The 25,613-nt window shown below is 45.0% G+C and overlaps 1 protein-coding gene across 1 annotated transcript; it reads right to left on the reverse strand.

Moving 5' to 3' along the window:
• Window positions 1-16,802: 16,802 nt before the first annotated feature.
• On the reverse strand, window positions 16,803-24,511 carry LOC142775928 (uncharacterized). The gene is made up of 4 exons (XM_075878465.1): window positions 24,432-24,511; window positions 20,437-20,803; window positions 18,748-19,910; window positions 16,803-17,211 (listed from the first exon to the last, which is right to left on the reverse strand). Exons 1-3 carry the CDS (start codon window positions 24,441-24,443, stop codon window positions 18,754-18,756), a joined length of 1,536 nt encoding a protein of 511 aa, XP_075734580.1. The 5' UTR covers window positions 24,444-24,511; the 3' UTR covers window positions 16,803-17,211; window positions 18,748-18,753.
• Between the last annotated feature and the right edge of the window lie 1,102 nt (window positions 24,512-25,613).

Consider the following 25,613-nt stretch of genomic DNA (forward strand, 5'->3'; position numbering starts at 1 on the left):
ATTTTGCTCACTGCCTCTCTCAAAGCCTGCTTAGACTTCGGACCTAATGTCTTTATCAGCCTAATTGGAATGCCATCTGGGCCTGTTGATGTACTACTAGGAACCCTTTTCTCAGCCCTTTCCCACTCTCGTTGTGAAAATGTAGCCATTGCACCACTTGATTTGTCCTTGTCTATTGTGGTGCATAAAGTACTTCTTTGTTGAAATTTTTCTGTCACCCTTGTTCTTATATATTCAATAGCTTCGTCCCCTTCTAGCCTATCACCTTGGGCTGTAGTTATAAAACTCTGCCCTAGGCTCGCCTCACTTCTTAGGGAGTTTAGATGGTTCCAAAATTTCGCAGCTGCATTTCTATCTTTTTTATGTACTTCTGCCAGCCACTGAGCTCCCTTTCTTCTAATCTTTTCATTGATCAGAAGGGATGCATCCCTTCTACAGCTTAGAAAGATTTCCCATTTTCTTTCAACATCATCTGTCGGTTCACCCCGCTGCTTAGCATGTCTATGTTCCCTAGAGGCTTCCTGACGGTTTTCTATGGCTCTTTTAACTTCCTCATCCCACCAACTTTTGGGTTTGTGCCTTCTTTTCCGGGGTGTCTTGTCACGCGTCTTAGCAAGCTCTAGCTCAAAGAGTCTAATTAGATTCGTGTATGTTCACACTGTCTTATTATCCTCCGTGATTGCTTTCTGAATTCGATTAGTGGCTATTTCAATTTGCCTTTCTGGATAAAAATTTTCCTGTAGTTGCTCATCTTGTCTTTTTCCCACTTTCACTGCTCTTCCAAAACTTAGCTTGATACGTTTGTGATCACTACCCAGACTTCTGGAGCCACCTTGATCTATGTACATTCCCCTGAGCTTATTATACATCCTATGTGACATCAGTGCATAATCTATCGTCGACTGCAGCCTTCCTACTTCCCATGTTATTTGCCCTTCACACTTCTCGGTACTGTTGCAAATGATCAAATGAAGCCTTTCACACATATCCATGATCATTTTGCCTGTCGGGTCGGTATACCCATCTATGTCTTCTATGTGCCCTTTCATGTCTCCTAGTATAATTATCTCGCACTCTCTTCCTAACTCCTTAATTCCTTTGATATACACTCTACCATTGCCTGGTTTTCCTCTCAGGCCTATGCTCCCGTCCACAAGTACACAAAACCAAGGAGTGTCATTTGACCTGCCACTTTCCCTTTTAGCCATAAATGTTCCTTGCACTCCTGCTTGACCCTTTGCCAGTCTGTACTTTTATGAATGAATGCCCCAATACCACCCCCCTTTCTGTTGCCTTCTGTTCAATTACATTTTTTCACGCCTAGTCCGGATTGTTCGGAGGTTGTTCTATGTCCCTGAGATATGTTTCTACAAAACCGTATACCATCGGCCTCTCTTTCCTTAGCTGTTCTTCTATCTCTTCCCACTTCAGCCTGTTCCTACCACCCTGCATGTTAATATACCCTATGTCTGAATTGGCCCGGCGCTCGTGGCTACGTCTATTTATGCCCCGGACTCTACCTATCTTAGATAATTGTGCCACTTTGGAATCGTATCTGTCCATACTACCTGTCGAAGAGTCTCCCTGGTTGTTTTCCTCGTCACTAGCTATCCTGCACCCCGAAGGGCTCGCTTGCCCCCAAAAGAGCTACTGCGCGTCTTGCAATTCGCCAACCCACCTCATGACATAGCCGCCCATCGAAGTGAATTCTGTCTCGTTGAAAACCACACCACCTATGCACCTCTCTGTTTATTTCCACCACCTCAAAACCTTTCTCTCGACTAATCCGCCATATCTCTTGCCGGTCAGCGCGGAGCGGAGCGCCTCTCGTGTGCGTTTGGTGAACTAGCGGGTAAGCGAAGTGACAGCTGTTGTTGGGGCCTTCACCGTTTGTTCTGCTAAAGCATGGCTGCTCCGCCAAATCATACTTCCTTTGCTGTGAAGGTATTTTCACTCGTGATATGCCTATACAAATCGCTAATGTGGTACGCTTCTCAAGATTCCCAGCCGCCACACCTGGTTCTCCCAAACGTTTACGCCTCATGTTTTCTTTCTTTTTCTTCATGTGATTTCTGCAAGCAATAAATTTTAGCCTAGCCATGAATAAAATTTTGAAATGGTGCTGAAGTTCATACAACAATGCTACTGATTTGCAGGGGCATTGGCAGAAAGTTTTGTGGGAGGAGGCGGAAGTGACTACCTTGATCTGAAATGGGTGCCGAGCAGGCATAATTTCCTTTTGGGCTCTGTATGTCTATAAAAGAACCGAGAGGAACGGGAGGACACGAGCCCGGTTTAGCACTGCCTCGTTACGTCACTGTTTGTTACTTTGCACCCCGTCGCTAAAATGTTCCCGTTGCTCATGCGATTGTTTTTGATCAGCCTAAAAGTTAGGCGCCACCAACCTAGGGATGAATGTGTGGTAAAGTCTTACATAACAGCTTTAAATGTGAGATAGGTTGCATTCGCTAGTCACTTGAAAACAAAATTTAGTGCGCAGTTTGCCCATTTTATAGTAACGGCATATCATTCAGGTGTTGCCAGCACCATTGCTTTCTTGTGCTAGCCTACATAAGTCGCCAATACGCCGCCCTAGTTTTTACTCATTTGCAACCGAGCTTCTTCACGTCACTCTTGCAGGCAAATTAGAAAGCGTTCAAATAGCGTTTTCAGCAATTAGTGCCCCAAGGAACCACAACTATGAAATCTCTACTTTTGTCCGGAGGTACTGATATGAAGCTTAACCCCCTTTTTATCGCTAGGCGACTCAATACCCCGGCACCACTTTTTATCTTTCTTGGCTCAAAATTCTAGCACGTCACAGGAAGTTTTCTTTGTGACTACAATTGGCACAATATTTAAAACCATCTATATTTTATAATTGACTTTCTTAAGCAAACTTTGAGCTGATCAGAACAATTGTGTCAGTCACGGGAAAGTTCTGGTTAGCCGACAACGGATTAGTTCTGGGAACACCAGCGTGTATCCGAAATTTTGCCCATGCATGTGCCAAGGTTCATTATTTTTGAGATCACATGCAGAAAAGACAGAAAACACGAAAAGCAAAAGCTGGATAGTACGAGGCGCTGTAGCGGCACGTATCGAAAGCCGTGCGTGATTTTTAATTTGCGTGCGCATAGTGAGAGCAAAGTTAGCTCCACCACAAAGCAAAAGCGATTCGATGGAGCCGCTGTGCTTTAGCAGACGACGCGGCTAAGGCCCCACCTACAGCTGTCACTAGGCCTGCGCGCCAGTTCGGCAAGCGTCCACGAGAGGCGCTTCGCAGAGCACTTGCCGCATGGTGCGAAGTTCAATGTGGAAGTGGACGCCTCTGTACGTACAGCTTACTTTCGCAACTCGACCGCTTCTTTAGGGAGGGGTAAGTCATTAAAGCAAAGCAGGCAGGTGCGCTGGTTACCTAATTTCAATGTTGCCTCCATTAGCTGCCTTGCGCTTCACATTCACGAAGGGCACTCTTGATGCATGACCGTCGATACCACGCTCAGCCTACACAGGAAGCAAGTGTGCGCCAAGCTAACTAACGTGAAGGAGGTGTCCATGGCGCACTGATTCTCATCACCTTTGGCCGCTCCTAAATTACTGCGTCATTTGGGTGCCCCGTCACGGCACCGAAAATGGGCTTTTACATATATCTTGTGTCAGCTTGTCTTTCGCTCTTGCACTTCCGGCAAGGGACAACAAACGCCTTCGACTGTCATTGGAGAAGGGGCGTGCGAACCGATAGCGTGCCCGCTTGATCTTCTGTCATTATACCTGCGTGCTCCTTGCGTAAGCGGAAATACTCCGCATTGGCGTCCTCAGTATACTTCACACACAGGCACTTGATGCCCGACGTTACCAATACCCCCATTCATCTCGCAATGAAGAGGAGTGGTGTTGTAGGCCCTCTAGTTGTTTGAAAAATAGGATACCAAGAGCGAGCCCCGTGTTGGTGTCTGTGTTTTGCAAACCCGACTATGTGGATCCATTTGTCGATGAGCTTGTACATTGGGGTGACCCATTTATTTGTAAGACCCGGTAATATGAAACGCTTACAGCGCTACCCCCCCCCCCAAAAAAAAAGTGAAGCCCCTAAAATAACTCTTGTCACGTGGTCATGACGTTGAAAGAAGCAGCAGCCAGTAAGCTTAAGACGAAGCTCTTCATTGGAACGAGTCTGGTCCCGAGAACCGGATATGCCATTGAAGTCTTCCTTCATGAAGTAGTCGAACACCCCAGTGCAATTCGAGCATGACTTTTGCTATGGTGTTAAAACGAAGACAAGTCTCGCGTATTAGGAAAGCCTGAGAAGTGTTCGGAGCAGTGCGCTGCTGTGAAACGAGACAATTTTAAAGTTTAAAGCACTTGACTGACCACGGATAGAATATTTGTCAACGAAAACCACATTTCACTCCAAGCATTTATATACCTAGGAAAAACTTGGCTCGACTACTTCATTCATCCTTGACTTGCGATCGCTCACGGGAAGTTTCTATGATAGCTTTCTTTTGTTCTTTTGATGCTCTGAATGGCTTCAGTGCGTTTCTCATTTTTCCAGAAATATTGAAACAAGTCAATGTGTACTGCCTTGGTCTGGATAACCTTATTTCTTATTCGTCAATGTTTCTTTCTTGTTTTGGAGCCTTTTCTTGCAAACGTCACCTGTGTAAACTGTTCTGCTTTTTGGCTGACGAACTCTTTCCAAGTCTTATTATTCGTTGAAGTGATTCCGGCACATTTAGCACGGTCTGTAACTAAGACATATTAGTAAAAAAGTGAAGCCAGAATGTCAATGACCTGTAGAAAGAGGTTGGGCTTGGGCAATAGCACACATAGGCTGAGTGAATGCAGGAGAACAGTGGGACAAGGCGCGCTATGCTCTTTGCGCGTCTGGATAACTTTTTTCGAGCCGTAACCGACAGCGCAAGTATACTGCCTCTGGCACAGTTGAGTCTATTCACACAGCATGCCTTACAGAAGCCTCTCTAATTGAGCTAACATTCCCAAGACCTATGAAAACTCGATAAGGACTAATGAAGACGCTCGAGCTGAATAATTTACGTGCTCATTTGCATGTCAGAGGAGCACGTCGTAAGTAAGAAGCTGCCGCGAGAACAGTGGCGAGTGCGCGCAATTGTTAGCAAGGCCGTGCGAAGTCGACGGTAGAAACAGCTGCGCCTGTTTCCGCTTCCGCCTGACACCCTGAACCCTCACTGCCAGCTGTTGAAGACCGATTTGTTCTCCGAATGAGGAGAAAGCACTGTCAGTACGAGGCTTGACTCTCGAGAAGGCGCCGCTCAAGCAACACACATCGCACTCACATGAACGTGCGCGTTTAGCTTCTTTTTTTTTACATTCTCTTTACTGAACAAAAATTTCTGTTTGCTTAAACGCAACTCGGTGCATTTTACCGGCATTATTTCTGGTGTATGCACACAATTATTGAACAACAAGCACCCAACCTATGACTCTAAAAATGGAAGCTATATGCAAGCTAATCCTGTGACCAAAAGTCATGCATCCTGCAGGATGCGTGACTGAAGGACAGAAAATCGGTTAATTTATTTTGTGATCACATGAATACGTGAATGTGAATCTGTACAATTGGATGACTGACGTTCAATGCCGTTCCTGTAATAAAAAAACAAAAAATGGAGGCTTATCAAAGAAACAAATACGAGAAACCGAGAGTGATCAAAGGTTGATATTAAAAGGTACCATGCATGTGTTGCCGGTTCAAAACCTTATCCTTTTTTCCTGGGTGCTCTACGGGGAAGAAAGATGGCTTTAATGCTTTCGTGTCGTCATATTTTTTATAATATATGGGCATTCACTGAGCTATACATGCACTTTTGCAGTATAGGGATACTATTATTTCTGCTTTGTAAGTGAACAGGCACGCCAAACATGTGTAAAGTGGCCGTTGGCAGCTACTTCCTGTCATACTGACTACTTTAGTACTCACATCTGGCAACAAAAACTTAAGGCTGGCGTCATGGCAAATTTTTTCACTTCAATTTCTATGTTGGCTTGTTTAATAGGCGATTTTTTTATTACTTGAATGTAAAATAACAATCAAGTCTAAAGACCACCCACTCTTTTCAAACTTTTATGTGGAGTCAGCTGGAGCGCGCGTGTCCTTATACCCAACCAGCATGCTGCTGTGCATCGAGTCACCTACACGGAACGCCCGGCGCGCCTGCTGAAACGGGGTGAAACAAGTTGTGTGAATTTCGGCAAACGTGTGCCGCACGTTTGACAACATTCGCGCAGCATACGCTGCCCACTATCTACTAAAATTTTAGTTTCTAATATGCTGACAGTGGAGCGCGTGTGTGCGTGTAAGTTTTCAAGAAAATGAATATGAGGATGTAAGGTGTTACTGGCGCAAGGCAAAAAAAAAAAGAAGAGCCGTGCTAAATTGAAGTTGACTTGTTATTATGGCAACTCTACCAATCAGTTTCAGTCTGCTGTTTCATACAAAAACTGCCTCTGCATTGAATGTTCCTTCTGACTTGCTGTCTAGAATGTTTGGAGATTACCCCGTTTCTGGATAAACCTTCATCTAATCTGCATAAAATATATGCAGGTGCACTTTGAATACCAACATATTTGGTGTCCTGATGTTAGAAATTATTTCCTATGAAAATAAATGCCATGAAGTGCAAATCAATGCATATCTCTCAATAGACACACTAACAGCCCTTCTATTTATCTCTTCAACAGCGTTCGATAACAGCTTCTTATTTGTTTTATGAATATTTGAGTGTTGAAATTTCATGTATTATAAACAGGATCATACTCACTGACAATATTAGAAACAATGTTAGCGGCAATCTTCGTTCATGAAAATCAAGTAATAAAGAAGCCAGGGCTTCAGTTTTTGTTGGTTTGCATCAACATCGTGGGAAGCAAGGAAACGAGCCCTCCAAATTCTCCTTATTTACGCTTATTCTTGGGTACTAACTTCTGTCAAAACATTTCCATCACTCGTTTTTTAGTTCAGCACATTGTAAAACCTGAGTATTACTAAAACTTGATATATTGCTTCATTTGAACTCTAGCGCATGCAAAATGATTCACTGCACACGGGAAGTTGTTCGGAATAATTCTGTTGGATTTATTCGATCTGACTACAATAGCACTAACAGTGTAAGTTGACCGCCACTAAATTCAGTTTTTTCTCTCTATTACTAACAGCTCAATGAAATTCTTGCCACTCGAAACATACTACCCTAGCCTTCATGACGACACGTTTATGTTATCACCGCACTATATGTCCCATCGTTTTGGTTAGTGTTATAACTTAGGTATTTTATTTGGAAAAGCCAAAGCATTTTCCGGAGCTTTCGTATATTGCACTGAACGAACGAGTGGAATCACTTTCCTTTCTGATCAACTTGCGATAATCATCATTTTCAGGAGGCAGCAGTGACTATTACACAAATACTGCATGGCTTTGTGTTTGCGCATGTTCCTCTTTACTCAATGTGTTCTGTTTTTTTTCTGTGTTTTATGCGCCTCATGTAATTTTTTTTTCTTTGGGGTTTGACGTCCCAAAACCACCATTTGATTATGAGAGACGCCGTAGTGGAGGGCTCCGGAAATTTTGACCACCTGGGGTTCTTTAACGTTCACCCAAATCTGAGTACACGGGCCTACAACATTTCCGCCTCCATCGGAAATGCAGCCGCCACAGCCGGGATTTGATCCCGCGATCTGCGTGTCAGCAGCCGAGTACCTGAGCCACTAGACCACCGTGGCGGGGCGCCTCATGTAATGCTCTTGGCAGTAAGAGAACATTAATAATTAAATTAATAAACTCGTAATTTGCTTCTTGTCTAAAGAGCATGCGACAGTAAAAAATGTCGTTTTCTACGTTTTTTCATAACGAAATATTATTATTAAATAATTAAAAACGTGGTCATAAAGCTAAATACCATGACAACAATGGCTATTTTTAGCTTGAACTGTGACTGCTTATCAAACCTGCCATAGGGCAACTCAGTACATGAAAATTAGCTTCAAGCTTGTAAGCATAGCCGACAGATGACATTGAAGTATAACGTAGACGTCAGTTTACACTGTTCACCTGAGCGCATCGCCTGTTACAACAGCTGCCATTTTTGTTTTCTTCTTAAGCTTTTGAATGCAAAGCATTTCTTTGCGTACTGCAAGCACTTTTGTGTCTATCTGCGTATATATCTATGCGCTTATATCTAGGTGCAGCTGTGGTCCCACCCTTAACTAGGCGTGAACCAAAATTTGGACGAGAGGGTAAGATGGTTTGATGAATATGACGTGCTGCTCAAGACATGAAAAATGTGACAATGCCGTCGTGCACGCCGTCACTTTCCGCCAAACAGTGACACGTACTTGCCAGCGGATATGTGCCTTTGGCGTGCACGTATGAGCCACGGATGATTGACACTCAGTATCTACCCAGGAACGGCCAGAACAGACATGGGTAATTTTAACAGAAAGTGCTAGGAAAAAGCTTATATCAGTAACGTTGGCCCGGTGAATGCAAAAAATAAATGTCAGGGTCCCAGCAAGAATCAAACCACAGCATTCTGCATGCCAATCAAACATTCTACCAAGGAGCCCCGTCAGGTCTCGGAACTACTTTCCAAATAGACGCTAATGTTGATAAAACATCAATGGTGGTTGGAGCTGTAGGTAGGTGCGATCTACCGAAGTTTATTGATGTAGCACTGAGCAGGGCTCCTATCCTTAGGAGCATCAGCGCTTCATATCAGCTTATCACTTCAGGTGTTGCTGATACTCATGTTCTCTTTGACATGACTACGCAAGTGCAAACAATATACAACCTTGCATTTTTTCAACATATGTTTGTGCGTGCGACATCTATCTATCTATCTATCTATCTATCTATCTATCTATCTATCTATCGCTTTCTGGGCCTTTTAGATTGGTACGGCATGACATGATGGTATGATGAGTATAAATGACGAGTCATAACATCAAAATCATGATGTGAATGTCATGAATGTTGTGATTTACATGTCACGGTCTTGCTAGTCCTACGGTGATTTTTTTACATCACATATTGCAAAAATGGTATGGTATGACGTGACTGCACGATGAACGTAAGTGAAAGGTACTCACGTGGAAATCATGACGTGCGTGCCATGTAAGAACATGACTACGTGCCATGCTTATGATGCACTGACTGCCGTTTCGCTAGCTTCATATATACGAGATTTGGTATTACGTGATGCGAATGGATGACGAAGGTAAGTGACACGCCGAAACATGATAATCAGAACATGCGTGTCATGCACGGTGCAAGCGTACTTTAGGGGAACGAATGGCGCGAAGCGAGCGCTTGCCGGGAAGAGACCGATTACGTTCTTGTTTGCGGCGTGCCGATACATGGCTCGCCGGACTGACGACTGTGGCGGGCTGCTGGCAAATTCCGCAAAACACATCCGACTCGTGAGCAGCGTTTTGAAAATCTGAGAAAACCGGGTTATCGCGTGATATCAACCACGCGACACATATAGGGCGGCGCTGCGAAAGACAGGGTGATAAGGGAGGAGGTGTATGGTGCGGCGAGGTTGTTATAGCGACGATAAATGAGCACCGCTACTTTCCTACATCATGGGGCTTTCCTATACGGAAGAGGGGGCGGGGAGGGGGGGAGAGGAAGCCGGTACAAAATTTGTAGCGCCATCTCTCAGGCTCCTAGCGAAGCAAAACATTATCGGACAGCGAATACTCCCGGTGTTCACTCATCTAAAATATTCTTGCACCATGGTGTCATGTAAACATCACTACATAATACGCTCATAGCGCTCTCGCGGCCGTTGTGTTAGTTTCATGTATACCAAATTTGGTATTACTGGACGTTAATGAGCGGCTGAGCACAAATGTCAAGTGCAAACATGATAATCATGGCATGGAAGTCATGTACGGCACAATTTACGTCCGCCTCGTAAAGTTATGTTGATTTCAAGTTAACAATTCAACCTTCCTAAATTGTGCATAGCATATTATTGATTTCCGCTGTATATGGGATCTACAACTTTTTTTTCTCTTGCGCATTTGCGTCAGTTTCTCTAGAGATTAAGTGACATAGCTCAGTTCCGGAAAATAACGTGCGAGCGATTGGACGCAGTTCATATATTTACAATCTAGAACGGCGTACATATGGAGAGAATCACCATATCAGCTTTCAGCACATGATGCATGCAATATGGGCTAAAGCTGCTTTCATGTTCCTGTTTACATTGTGGCGGCACAACACCCAGGAGGGCACAACCGGGAATTCAAAGAATAACCTCGTGATCATAAGCATAATTTCCTACTTCTCGGCCAGCTTCTACACTAGCCAAGAAGGGTAGTCGTTTGAGGTTCGAAATGGGTGTCCGTCAGTGACTCGAGTGCTCGGTGGCAGTGCGAGAGTAGAGCCGTAATCCGGCGGAAAGACACTTTATTACAGCACTAAGGTGTCTGCCGTGGTCAAACCCCGAACCTCTGCTTTTCACACCTCTTACTAACTCCTCCCCGTTCGAGAGTGTTACTGAACTCTCGATGTCCACCAAACGCGATACAACAACAACGAAAAATCGCTCAATATAATGAGCTCACGCTTGGTGCACCAAGGTGCATAAGCCTATTTTCAATTCGATCCTAATGGTAGAACTTTTGCGTCCTACTGCAAAATGAACACAAAAACACACATAAATATTACTCAAAACGGTAATGCGGAAGAAAACAATCTCGCAATGAACAACAACTTATGGACTCTGAATAAAATCAACAGTGATAATAAGTTCGCATTAGCTAGAAACACGGCACACGTACCTTGAAGAGTCCTGCGGCATTCTGTCTCTTAAATTCTCTACAACACGCGGTCATTGTCCCAACACGTGAGACCCACTCCATGCGCCCTCCAGGCCCCGCGTAACACATTCAAAGGAAGCGACGGACCCAGAGTATGTATATCTTACTCTCAGTGGGTTACGCCAAAAAAAAAGATATAATGAACTGATTTCATAAAGGCTACCCCATTTTATCCACAAAACTAATCTTACAAAGCCACGTAATACACTTAAAAACAGTTCGATCACTTTGGCATAATTTCGTAAGCCAACAACCATAAGAATAACAAGAAAAAAGAGGGTCTTATACGATGAACAGCATAGTCTTTTCAAACCACCCACATCCCACATTACATAATCCCAAATGTGCGACACAAACAATTTCATGGTTATTCGATTCACAGTAACTACTTCAGTGGCCACATTTAAACAGAAATAAAACAACCATATGAGACAGAGAAAACATCATATTGCCACTAAAGAGGTATACAGTCACTGAGCCGATTGATCATCCGAAGCGCAAAAAGCATCAGCAGCCTCAATCAGTGTGCCCTAAATATGACAATTTGAGTGTCACATTCGCATTTCATTCAACTGTGAACGCCTCCTGTTGAGACTGGCTCAATCTCCCACCAATGCATGCGGCCGGTAATTCATATTGACCTACCCTTTGGCAACTTCTCGTTGCTGTTTCTGATGCGTCTGTGGCCAAACAAAAACTTTGCTGGGGTTCGTGGCCGTCAACACAGAAATCGACGTGAACGCCTCCATTTGTGCCTCCTAGTTCCACTGCGGAGTGTTGGGAACCCTGTTGCGACACACTCGAACTGCCGCATCTGATAACAAACTGACTTTCCACTAAAAACCACTTATCACGGAAGAAAATCATATCAAACCTAAATTGAGAAACCTAAAACAAAAATACCTTCAACGAATTCCGATAGATTCTTCAAAGAGCTTACGCTTCCACTTTCGACTTGAGTCGCACACGTTATGGTCTTGCCCTGAGTACTTTTCTTTTTGAAAGGGGAATACGCCAGACGTATAACCCACTGGATGGAATGCCGAACCCCAGTGTTAGCCACTTCATCACGAAGTAGGCTTTAACGCGCTTTCTCGCTCTCTTTTCCGAGTAGTTACCACCGCAAAAGGTGTCGTTATCTAGCAATTCAGCTTGGCGTGACTTTAGTACCTGCTTTCCATCTAACTGATCTTTATGATACAATAACACTCAATCAGTTACTTTGACGTGAGATCCCTCTTTAACTTGGCGCCGCACATCTGCAAGTGACTCATCGCATTCCTGTTCTCCGTCGAGATAATTTTCACCGAATGGACCAAGCCGCTCGCTCTCCACATTTGTGCATTCTGCTGTAGAATCGCAAATTTTCAACTGCGCCTGCTCTACAAGTGACGCAGACTTAGTCGTTTGCGACTCCCTTGCTCGGTCGTCCTGTTTCTACACTGTGCGCTGCACATCTTTAGCGCTAAAGCTAGAACCTCGAGGCACATGCTCTAGCTCCCTCATCGGTGATTACTGCTGGGGTCTAATATTCTGTCTTACGCAGCTCACCCTCACAACACGCTTCTTTATAACATTCAGCAGCTTTTGCCGCGGATCACGGAGACTATCGTAATATTTCGGTGTAAGCAAACCGGATACACTTGTAGCCAACTGATTGGACACTGCGCATCGCAGTTTCACCGGCTGAGCAACGCTTTTTTTCGAAGTTGGAAGATCGAGATTTACACGCAGTATACGCGCCCGCGGTAACACCTTGCCCAAAAGCGTCTTTTAGTCTTACTGTGCTATACCACTATGGCCCGAAATATCAGTGAACACTTCAAGCTCTCGTATTACCGCGAAATCTGCACCTAAGTCAACGCGTGCAAAAGAAGGCTTGTTTCCTACGAGAATCTCAATTCGCGGATCCCTCATCAGTGAGTTTTCCATAATGACAGAGTGTTGCGATAGTGTGGCTCAGCTCTCAAATTATCACTCGTTCTAGAGAGCTATGCACATAAAGCTTCCGCTGAATTAGCAACTGTGTCACATGAAAGCTCGCAATATCTCGGAGAGTGGCCCCGTTTCCGCAGACAAAACACGCTCCTTAATTAAGGCTGAAATGCGAACTAGCAAAGTCCTTGAAATACACCCTATAATTTTGTTTTTTGTTTTTTTGCCGTAGTATCACGGTAACTGCCTTTTCTGCCGCTGTCGAGGCTTTCTTCAAAATTGACGACAAGCTCCGCAGTAACCTTGGGCTTCAACCAGCCATTTACTTCCTGCTGAGTAACCACCTAGCGGCGATCATTAGGCAATAACTATTTTAGCCTTTCAGCTATAAGTACCTTCTGAAGATTTTCAAACGACTGCACCTTTCTATATTTGAGATGGTAGATGAACATATTCTCCAAGCGCACCGTCACCTGGCTCGAAGACTTGTTTGCCTCTCTTTTCATGTCCAAGAACATTCGGTGAGACTCTCTCGGTGTCATACGCAGCTCTTACAGCAATATAGACTTAAGATGTAAATACGGCATCATCCATGCTTCTAATGGATTGGCAACAAATGTACGCATGTTGTAATTTAAAAATGGTAGTAAAATCTGGCCCCGAATTTCCTTGGAAATGCTTAATGCCACAAAAAGAGCATCCACATACTTGAACGAGGCGGGAATCATACACTCATTAGTGGGCATGTGCGCAAGCACTGCCTTTGGCTCTTTCGCGTACCGTCCGATACTGGTGAGGTGAAAAGGTGAGATGAGGCGATGACCTAATCTTCTCTAGCTCAAGCTTGAGCTTTAGCGCTTCAACTTCAAGCTTCAACTCGTGGGTGCGATCGAATTTATTCAAACTATCAACTTCGATCACATACTTATCTGGATCCGTCGTCCCCGAGAGTGTGCCTGAACGCAACTGCATTCAGTACAAACAAATAAAAAATGGGGCCTCGAGAGAGCACAAAGCAGGTATCTCCTTACAGTAATGCGTCGCTCGTGGAATTCGTCAGTTTTAACTGCGTCTGTCTCGTCGCCAGAGCTGGTTTCGACGAATTCTTTGGTGCTCTGGGTACTCCAGCAGACCGTCCCTGTTATTGGCTGAAGTCAGCTGCGTCGACTGTCCCTGCTGCTTTGCTCTCGTTTACTGACGCGCAGCGCTCTTGCGATACCCAACTCCTGGCTCGAAAATTGATCAGCAGGCTCGTGCAGAGTGTATATGCTGCTTCTCGCAGCGCGCCAACAGGTCTCAGAGCAGCGAGCGTCTTGGTGCTACTTCTTGTAGCACACCAGCCAGCCCCAAAGCGGTGAGCGTCTTTCCCCCTTACCCGGACTTAAGCGCCTTCCTCGCAGCGGGCTCTCGAATCCACGTCGACTGCGCCAGTCAATTCACTACTCCATGACTACCTCCAGCACTACTTAAGAAGGGAAGCAGTTTGAGGTCCAGAATGCTGCTCCTCGATGACTTGAGGGGTCGGTGGCAGCGCAAAGGAAGAGCCGTAGTCCGGTGAAGAGACGCGTTATTGCAGTACCTAGGGTCTGCCCAGGTACAAGCCCGAACCTCCACTTTGGATACCTCATACTAACTAGCAAGGTTACTGATTCATCGCTTTGGTTATGGAATTTTTGCTTGCATGCGGTATGTTACTTTCTTTTCTTTCCTATAATTCCTACTATTGTTTTGCAACAGTGGAGCCTTTAAACGTGCTTTTTGCTTTGTTCGTCCGACTTGGTAGCACTTTTTATTTGATAAGCTCCGAAAAAGAACTGTATTTACAAAACCGTCACAACAATCCACTGCCAACAGCTTGAATTTAGCAGCAGCGGTGTTTATGCCTTGCTGACAGTATTTTTTCCGAAGCGTAGCGCAAGAAATTCAAAGAAACCTGTCAGGACTTCAGGATGAACACTACAGCGCTTTTGTTTGTCTCGACTTCGGTAAACTCCGCTCTTTGCACAAAATTCTGCTCGAAGCGAGAGAAGAAAATGAGCTCGCACAGCTCAACAGACTCAGAAAACTAACTTGTGTACTTTAGTATTAGAAATAATTCTTTGGGATAGAAGAGCTAACTTTAGAAAAAAAATAAACTCGCTATTTCTAAGGCTAGCCGTACAAACGAGAGCCCGAGGCAGAGTTTTCAGCCATTGTGGCGCATGGTTTGCAGACGTTTTGTTGTACAAAAATAATTTCTTCAGTTTTGAGAGCGAGAACCGCGTTATAATCATGAGGAATACCGTAGTGAAGGAGCATGCCGATGATTTCGACCACCTGGTGGGCACCTACGTGCACTGCCACCGCACAGTATAGACGGGCCTCTAGCATTTCACCTCCACCGAAGTGCTACTGCCATGGCTGTGACTAAGGCCACGTCTTTACGTTCAGAAGCCGAGTACCGTAACACTGCCGGGCACCTGATGCAGTGAAGTTAATCAGAAGATGAGTATTGGCTTGCTATGCTGTGCTGTGAAAGCTGTCGAAGACAAAAAAGCAATGAAGAGCCAGAGAGAGAGAGGGAGACAGAGACAGGTAAGTGAAAACAAACTCTGTCTTTCTCTCTCTCTCTCACGCGCACACATGCACGCACGCACACGCGCGCATAAACATGACATTTATATATTGCTGTATAACACTTCAGGCCTTAGATATTCAAAGCTTGACAAAGTGCTACATGACTTGCTTAATTAGCATTAGGACAATAATTGTATGCTATTTGATACCATTTGATAACAAAACGACGCCCCACTGCCACTGCAGTTCGAACCTGTTTTTCTGCGGCCTAATATACATGTGAAAACCAAATGACAATATTCACCCATCGTTGGGCTACTGCGCAGTGTTCGCGTGTCTCAACAAATTTTCAGCGCAGGAGTGGTCTATCTTCGAGTATGCTTCCACGCGAACTCTATTGCACGTAAAGTTGAATACCGTAGACTGTAAGATGACGCTCTTAATACGATTGCAAAGTATTGCTATAATTCAGAAAGTGCTGTCACATGTCAGATCTAGTTAATAGCTGGCTACTTTGTACACGTCCGTAGTGATTAAATACCATGCATGGTATACTAAACATGAATGCCCACTATCCCGTAAACGAGTTCATCAACAGCGGTGTTACTGAAGCCGGCTGATTTTTGTTCCTTTTTGTTAGACCTAATTGCTCTTTTATTTCCACCTACAGGCCGGTAATTTTCGCGAAAGAGGTATTTTGTAGTCTCTATGTGTTAACATGAGAGCGTTAAAAGCACAATGAAAAATAAAGAAAGCGAATGCTTCATAAAGGCCACAGGCAACTCTGAATGCTATAGTAAATTTGTTGGTAAACAGCAAGTGCTCGTCATTTTTGGCACTGCATTTGACCCTACGATGCATAGAAGTAAGATTTGGTGGAGAGATTAGAAGTTGCTGAAAGCTGCAAGCATCCAGCTTCCCCGGGTATTGCTTACCCTAGAAATAAAAAACGTTGCTTTCACCAGTGAACTATAATATTGTATACGACGTAGTTTTTTGCCTAGAAATGAGAATAAGGCACTTTAGTAAAACCTAAAAGCGCTCATAAATTCTTTCTTACCGAACAAAAGCACACGCATAAGAAATAAAACGGTTATAAAGTAAACCTAAACATTCACGTAGCAACAGAGCTAGTGTGGCTGTTTTGAAAAATGCCTTCAATGTCTGCGAAAGTACTCATGACAATGACGTGTGTGCCTGTATGTCCTTATCTTTTTCTCTTCCAGCCCTTTCTTTCTCTTTGTCTCTCTCTGAATCTTGTTGGCTTTTCTGTCTCCTCTTAGCTTTTACCTGGTGCAGGGTAGCAAATTGGTTATTTATCTACCGGTTAATGTCACTGTCTTTTCGCATCACATCTGTCTCCTGCTGTACCAGGTTTTTCAACTTAGTAGCAGCCTTCTCCAGGGTAAAACCATGCTTTGAAAAGATACAAAACAGCATTCGTTCATTTTTATTGGCATGCTCTTTTTAGCCTGGAGCAGAGACGTTTATTAAAAGCTAAACAGTAGGCTCAGCTTTTCCAAGCTAAAAGCGGTGAACAGAGTGATTGAAAGAAGACAGAAATAAATTTAACGGCTGAGGCACGCAAGGAGTAAAGCGTTATGAGTGAAAAATAACACGTGATATGATAGAGCTGAATTCTACATTGACTTTTTTTATTACAAAAATACCAATCACAACATCTGATGTAACATGCACACATGATTTACGAGATGTTTCTGGGAGCTGTACTGGTACAGATGAAGTATACCGTCAAGTTAAATGTATGTATGAGGTATCGTTGCCGATGGCACAGTCAAACACTTGGCTGAGGTACATGGTATGTCCAGTTTCTTGGCCACAGCTGGTTTTCTAAAAGTAAAAAAAGAGAACAAATATTTACTTCTATTGTCTACGTGTTAAAGAATACGTGAAACTCACTTGGCCTTGCACGTGTTACGACCCTTCATGGGGTGCCGAGTATTTCTTTAGAGAACTGATTCTAATTGAATTTTTCACTTGTTTATATACATATACCAGTACGATACAATGCTGGAATGATCATTATTTTATGATCGAAGCACTACGATTGAATTTTTTAGAAAGCCTAAACAACTAGTAAAAAGTTCATTCAACAATATTTTGGGTATAGTGAGAACAATGTGAAACCACATTTTTTACTTTGTGCTTTATAGGATGAAATAATATACCTCCCAAAATGTTCTTGAAGTGTGCCCTTTACAAAAGTGAAGGGTATGGTAGGCTAAGGCCATCAATAATGCTGTTTACATGCAAAAAGACAGTCAATTTCAGACGTGATTTTGTCATAAATGTTTTTTTTTAATTTTCGTGTGGTTAAAATTTTCTAGTGAACTCCTGTTTGGCTAAATAGTGCAGCTGCCTGTGCCCTTACTGGAGGACGCGAATTCATGTTCAGCGGGGTTTTTCACCATGGTTCATGCCAGTTGTTTCACCATGAGTCAACCGTAGCATTAGTAGTTCCTCACAGTGAAATGTCATTTTCTTTCTACAAAGTTCTGTGACATGACATTATTTTTTGTTATCTTCATGTTCACCTTACCAACACCAGTTGATTTCGTTGTTTCTTTAACGTACTAGTCACAAAATGGTCAGTAACAAATCTATTCGCAAAGTTAAACACGGGTAGCTGCTCCGTAAAGTGTTCCGTGCCGGTGTTTCGCGGCAACGCGTTTTCGAATGTCGAAGCTTATTTGTGATTCTAGTGCTTGGTTAGTGGTCAGAGCGGTGGTACAGAGCAACGTTATCAACTGCTTTAGCCAGCCTTCAGCGGTAGATGATAATTGTGGCATGTAATGAAGGCTACGTATCCGACCAAACATTTGTCCTGCTCTGACTATAAAACACTTTACGGAAGTAAGTGTGTGCTTTATAAATCATTTCCTGCGGGCATTATCTTTTACGTCTTTGTCGCGGCATATAGCCCAGAACAGCCCAGGGAGGCGACGTTATCTGGAAAAGCATATGCTGATGTTTCCAAGTACCGATAATTATGCTAACAGTAAACACTCATGCTGTTCAACACAAAGTGTTTCGGTCTGATACTGCATCTCACTTAACCATATAACACTATTCTATCCCTTCAATCGCGAAGCTTTAGAGTATTGTCATAACGGAATTTTACGGACATAAAATGACCATACATAACTTCACTCAATAATTGGCTCTTTTATATTAACAGTAACAGCGCATAAAGTAGGTGATATTTAATCTGGCCCCATATGTATGAGGGTTGCTTGAGTGGTGAATTGCTCTTCTCTCACGGCACACTTTTTTGCGTTACCAAGTTTTCTATACCGCAGAAATGAAGTTATGTATTCAGATAACCTCTTAAAGTAATGTCTTGCATTCAAAGCAGGGTTCACGTACTCATGTCTACCACCAGCCCCCGCCACCACCGCCTGCAGCCGTTCCACCTCCAGATTGCCAGCCTGCTCCAAGGTCACCACCAGAAGCCTGCCATCCACGAGCGTTGCCGCCATGCCCGCTGCCACCGCCCGCCTGCCAGCCACCAGACGAACCACCCGTCTGCCAGCCGGCACCACTGTTATCGCTGACAGCAGCGGGCCAGCCAGCGCCTCCTCCGCTGCCTCCGCCTAGCGTTGCTCGCCACACTGCACCAGCAGCGGCACTGGCAACTGCACCATGGCTGACCGCAGCTGCACCTCCGAAGCTGCTCACTGCTCCATGGCCGCTACCGTGGCTGCCATGGCCCCCGCCGGCGGAGGTGCCATCGGTCCGAATGACGATGATGCTTTCAGGAGCGCCGCCTCCAGAAGCACCGTGATGACCATTGCCGCCATGTCCATTTCCGTGAGCGCCTGTGCTTCCTCCGTGGGTACCATGTGCTCCTCCGTGGCCACTAGAAGCACCGCCACCATGAGCACTAGCACCACCATGTCCGCTTGCGTGGCTTCCGCCATGGCTGCCACTTTGAGCGCTTCCACTAGACGCACTGCTTAGAGTCTTGATGATGTACACGTGCTTTGTTACACCACCCGCTGCTCCACCACCAGCCTTGCCACCATGTCCGCCTCCGCCACCAGCTTGCCATCCACCACTTGTACCACTGCTCCATCTCCCAGAGCCGCCACTGTTGCCTCCACTGCTGGGCCATCCACCAGATCCGGCACCACCGCCACTGGGCCACCCACTTGACCCACCACCAGACTGCCATCCCGAGCCTCCTGCGCTGCCACCGACCTGCCATCCAGAGCCACCAGATCCACCACCGGATTGCCAACCAGAGCCACCTGAGCCACCACCGGCTTGCCAGCCAGAACCGCCAGACGCACCTCCGGCTTGCCAACCAGATCCACCAGATCCACCACCGGCTTGCCAACCAGAACCACCAGAGCCACTACCGGATTGCCAGCCAGATCCTCCTGATCCGCCACCGGCTTGCCATCCTCCGTGGCTACCTCCGCTGCCGGACTTTCCGCCGCCTCCATGTCCAGCAGCTCCAGTTGTTGTGACGGTGCGTATTATATAAATATGCTTGACTCCATCACCACCACTGCTGCCATGGCCACCTAAGTGAAAAGGTTTTTTTTTGCTACATACTTTGCCACGCTTCTGCTACCTTTATTACTCGTGGGGCATGTAGCTCAAATTCAGCATTGTGGAGAAAACGAAACATGCAACACCATGCCCATTGATTTTTTGTCAGTGCACTGTTCGTAGTTTTCTCATGCCGAACTTCTAGCACAGAGCTCCTCACACCCCGAGTAAAGAGCTGCATGAGGTTATGTTATGTAAGGTGATTATCCATTGATATTGCTAAATCGCATGAGTCTAAAGATATGCGTGAATTTTTCTTAAAATTGAGATAGTGCTTGTACCTCAGACATAGCCAACGTAGAGCTAAGAAAAAACTGAAATGCCTCAAAGAAAAAGTACATCAATGGCAGGCCTGCGGTGTTAGCGTACTTGATCTGGTATAGGCCTGTCATTGCTCTTTCACCTAAATTTACCTAGATGATTATACGCATTGTGTGAACACGTGTAAAAAGAACTTGAAATTTCTTCACGTATGCATAAATTGAAGCGGCGTCTTACCACTGCCTCCGGTGGCACCAAGGCCACCACTCTGCCAGCTACCAGCTGCGGCACCTCCTTGGGGCTGCCATCCACTGCCGCCGCCACCCTGTGGCTGCCATCCACCACCTGCGCCGCCACCGGAGCCACCGCCACCGGAGCCGCCACCTCCACCAGAAGCTTGCCAGCCACTGCCACCTGCTCCAGAATCACCCCCTTGTGGTTGCCACCCGCCACCGGACGAGCCTCCCTTTCCGCCACCTCCGGCCTCTGGCTGCCATCCCGAGCCCCCTCCGCCCGAGTCACCAGAAGCGTCTCCGCCGCTAGGCCCACCGTAGCCTCCAAGGCTGCCAGCAACCGTCAGCCCGATCAGAGATGCAACCCATATCTGTAGGAATGAAGAAACGGGAAAGACAGAGATCGTCTGCAGAAACATGCATATGTATCTCTTTATATTTAGTGAATGTGATCGGCAAGTAAGCCTCAACTTTAGTCTAGAAGTAGCTGCGCTTCCTAGGAATCTTTGGCACGATCACATCTAAGCTGTATGTTAAGGAAGGAACTAAATTAGCAGGGGAGCAGGGTTTTTAGGTATGGGTTCAAGCTCTATTTATTTCAGTCTGCGTTAAACCGCTTTATACGTCCAGATTGTTTAAGCAATCTTCGGCTCTTGTTCCAGCATTTATAACCTTATACTCAACCACAACTAAGACTACCTGCAAATATTTATAAAGCTGAGGAGCTCTCGCATTGCTTATGATGGCCTTAGTATAAACGCGCTCGGTATATCACATACAAGCAAGCGCATTTAACCGCAACACATTTATACCCCCCCCCCACCGCTGCATCTATTGTCCTACTGGTGAAGTTTGAAAAAATCTAATGAGAGCAATAAATATAGGAATAAAAAACTAGCAATGACGTGCTGCTAATATTGACCTAGATTTACACATCGACATTTCGGAAGTAAAGATGGGAAGTAGTAAGCAGTTCTTGAATGCAACATCAAAGGTCCATGACCACCATTATCTACAAAAAGCTGTATGAGGATAACTCTGCACATTGACCAATCACGGGATAGAAGCGACTAAGTCATGGAAGGGAGAGACTTGGCCTCCGAATTGTGACCGTGAGGTTGCCACCACCTGGCTTATTCTGTGCACATGCCTGTGAGTGTATGTACCAGCGCTGCTAAATTTTTTCATGCTCGAAAGGTTGCCACTTTGCCTCATTCTATTTTTTAGCTCCATGAGAAAGCAGTGTACTATAGCACAATACAAAGATTCATATCTCTTATGTGGTGACATAATTTTCGTTGGGGTTGATAGTTTAGAAGTGGAAAAGAAACGTAGCCCCTGTGACCGTGAAGATTAGGCGCTGGAATGCGCATGGAAGCTGAAAACGTAAATGGGCAGCTGTCTATATTTCACAAACGGCATTGTAGTTGACAACATAGTAATAAGTATGTTAGTACACTTTCCTGGATATTACTTTTGTTTGAGACTTTTCATCTATCTCCATTTGAAGTTTTCAGCACTTAGTGAAGTCTTTATCGACAATCAGGGCAGTTTTTTATTAATTTTTAAGCAAGTTGCTGGGAAGTCTACATGTCAGTTGTTAGTGCCGGAAGCCATTGTTATATAGAAGTACCCACCAGCCTTATGAAGTCTATGGTTCATCGACATCCCAGGAAAAGTGGCTTCCTGGTCGTAGTTCTTGTAGTTTTTTCTAACCATCCGTAAACCGAGATAGTTGCAGCACGTCTAGAGATATATTTTGCTTTAAATACCTTGGATTACCAAAGTAAATGGCAAAAGCTGCAACGCACATAGCGTTCAGTCTGCTGCCGTATAAGCGGGTTACAATTCTGGCCTGGATGCGACGAACTCTGACATCGATTCTACACATCTTCTGTGTGATGATGTCTCATTGATGGCCTACTGTCGACGATCTTTCGGTATCCCATCACTTGAGCCACTGAACGGGCGATACATCATTAAGGGAAAATGTGCCGACAGCCCCGCACAACCACTCCTACCTCTGTTCACTCTTTGAAATACGGGGCCCACAGAAATGATTCATGATACACGTTAGGTGGTTTCATTGTTCGCTGTGTCAAGAAGAGTGCTCCTTTCTCAAAACGATGAGTAGGTACTTCAGCAGTTCTTTGCTTTATTCGCTAAATATTTCATTGATGGGTTCATTCCAATATCTAAACGGATTACCCGTCTTTCGAGATCTCGCTTTCTTTGAACATAAATTCTGCGGAATCAGTCGAAACTTAGCTGTTGTTTTTTGTAATATTATTCTGCTGCTCTTCGAAACAGGTGGAGGTGTTTTATTAGAAGCCACGAATGTAATAATATTAAAAACTGCGTGATATCCTATTTATTTTTGTATTACCCTGAAAAGCTGTATTATTGCTACATCTGGAAGTTATAGCGCCACGAAGCTGTCAGGGGATTTATTTTCACTTCAGCTGCGCCTGAAAACTTTGTGGTCAGCAACCAAAGCCTCAAGTGAGCGAATATATGCGTACATGAAGGAGAAATTGTGAACCATTTCAAAAATACTTGGAGAAAGTATGAGAATTTCACAAGTAGGAGCTTGTTGAAAATAACACAAATGAAGGTTTCTCAAGTACGTACATGTTTTCTGCAGAGTGTTGTTTGTTATGACCAATGAAGGGCAAAAAAAAAAAAACTCGGAGAGTCTACGTGTAGTGTAAACTGCTACCGCACCAGCTTGAAATCATGTTGGGGAACCCGTTTTCCTTAAAAGCAGCAACATGTACGATAGTTTCTTTGTCGATTTAGTGTTTTTTCATGACAACTATAGTAAAGTATTGAAATTTATTAGAACACAGGACAAGTCGTGACCACTACCACTTTTGACTATGATAGCAGTTATCTGCCAAGACAAAAAATTATTGTAACGCTGATATATATATATATATATATATATATATATATATATATATATATATATATATATATATATATATATATATAGAGTTCGCGTAAGTGAGCATCTCACCTTTTATATAGGCCCATATAAAAAATGCCTCATCTGTTTTGTGAAACCACTGTTCGCAGCCCGCCGCAATAGGTCAGACTTTGCGTCGTGCTATGAACAATGGATCACTTTGGCTTTTGAGTACCTTGCAGCCGCTACATTACTTGCGGGTTGTTGTAATGCTTTACGGAGCAAAAATTCAATAGGCGAAGCCTTTGCATGAGCCCTGCCATGGTGGTCTAGTGGCTAAGATACTCCGCTGCTAACCCGCAGGTCACGCGATCAAATCCCAGCTGCAGCGGCAGAATTTTTTATGAAGGCGACAATGTTGTAGGCCCGTGTGCTCAGATTTAGGTGCACGTTAAAGAAGCCCAGGTGGTCGAAATTTCCGAAGTTTTCCACTACGGCGTCTCTCATAATCATATGGTGGTCTTGGGACGCTAAACCACACGTATGAATCAGGCCTTTGCATCAGGTTAAACCGACCAGTGAGTTGACATAACAGAGATGAAGCACCAACAATACTTCATCTGGACCTACGTCACCGTTCCCACTGAGATTAAACTTAGTTGCTTAATTCATCCGTAATAAGTGTTCCTACGAGTAGTAGGAAAGCTCCTGGTTATAAACTGTAATGCTTCCTTGTTTCAGCTACCGTGTCATAGCTCAATTGATGCTTGAAGGAATCCGTACGCGGCTCATTTTACACAGTGGGCAAGCGCTCTTCATGACTGAAAAGGGAGTGTAAATGAGAAGCACCTGTTGAAAAACAACAAAAAATGGAGCAGATGTGCTGCGGCCCCCGCGAGACCTGCCCGAAGATAAATTATGGGGTTGGTCATGGTGTTCCTTAACGATTGCTTTCTTCGATACGAACTTACGCGAGCCGCCTCTATAAGCGCAGAGCCACGACGCCCATGGGCCTTGTGGTCCCCCAGCTCTACAGCTCGAGGGCCCCACACCAGGCTCATACTAGTCCGTTCACGTGCGCAGCCACTTACCAACGACTTCATGGCTGCTCGAGATCCGCGTGCTCTGTGCGCAGGAGCGATCTTCTTCGCGTTCCTTGTACACGGCTCTTCTCGACTGAACGTTGTCCTGGTCTAGGGGGGTCCCGTACTTTTATACGAGTGGCCCGGAGGAGGGACAAACAGTGCACCTTAGCGGAGCCCCTGTGCTCCGCGGAACTCTCACACCCGCGCTTCATTTCTGCTTTCCACGCTTCCAAGATAATAATAAAAGACAGCGCGAGACTGGTCGGAAGGAAAGGAAAGCGGCAGGAAGGAAGAGAAAACGAAGAGAAAGTGGCACGCTCCAGAAGCGCTGTCGTCCGCTAGCTCAGTACTCAGTAGGCGCGAGGGGCCTGCTAAAAGGTGAAGTCCTCCGAGAGGTCACACACTCGCAACAAGTGTCAAGCAGCAGTTCGATCGAAAGAGAAACGGGCGAGCGGAAGAGCCATGGGTGTCCCTTGCGGCCAGGGGAGGTGCCCGCGGGCGGTGAGGGCATCCTTCAAGATAGCAACGGGCGGACGGACCGCCACCGCGTGCGCCAGCTCGTCAGGCAAAACACAGCCGTTTCCTTTGTTGCGCGCTACAGTGATGCTCCGCGGCTTCCTCGGCTGAACTTGTCGCTCTTCGCACTCCTCCAGATCCAGCGCCGCAGGCTGCACGATTGCAGCGCATTCACTTTGACTGCCCTTTCCCTTCTAAATCACCTCCTTTGTTCTGTAGAATCATGTCGTGAGCACGTCTCACGATGGGATCATGAAACCAAGGACATGAGCGTGGTGCGAATATTGCAGTCTGTTCATAGCTATCGTGTTTCCTCTGTTCTCTCCCCTCACGATTTTATTCATAAAGCACGAGAGTTATTGAGTGCCAGAGCATGCTTTTTTTTTCTTCTTCAGAATCTGTCCAAGTTAAGGTTCGAGCCTAAATTGAAGTGCCTTTTTTCATTCTTTTATATCTAGTATTTTATCCTTCCTGGATGGTCGAATACATCGTAGTGGCAAGGCTCAAAACTGGAAGCATGCTTGTTTCAATCAACGATGAACCGGCTGCGTCGGCTGCATTTGCGATGGAGGCAAAAATGCTGGAGGACCATGTGCTCCGATTTAGGTGCATGTTAAAAAACAACAGGTGGTCGAAATTTTCAGAGTTCTCCACTACGGCGCCTTTCATAGT

Source organism: Rhipicephalus microplus, chromosome X (genome assembly GCF_043290135.1).
Source record: "Rhipicephalus microplus isolate Deutch F79 chromosome X, USDA_Rmic, whole genome shotgun sequence".
Lineage (NCBI taxonomy): Eukaryota > Metazoa > Arthropoda > Arachnida > Ixodida > Ixodidae > Rhipicephalus > Rhipicephalus microplus.

Bases quoted from the DNA above. Each gene is read 5' to 3' on its own strand.
- LOC142775928 (XM_075878465.1), bottom strand. The intron at 19,911-20,436 runs GTAAGACGCCGC...CTTTTCACTTAG, and splicing joins TGGTGCCACCGGAGGCAGTG to GTGGCCATGGCAGCAGTGGT.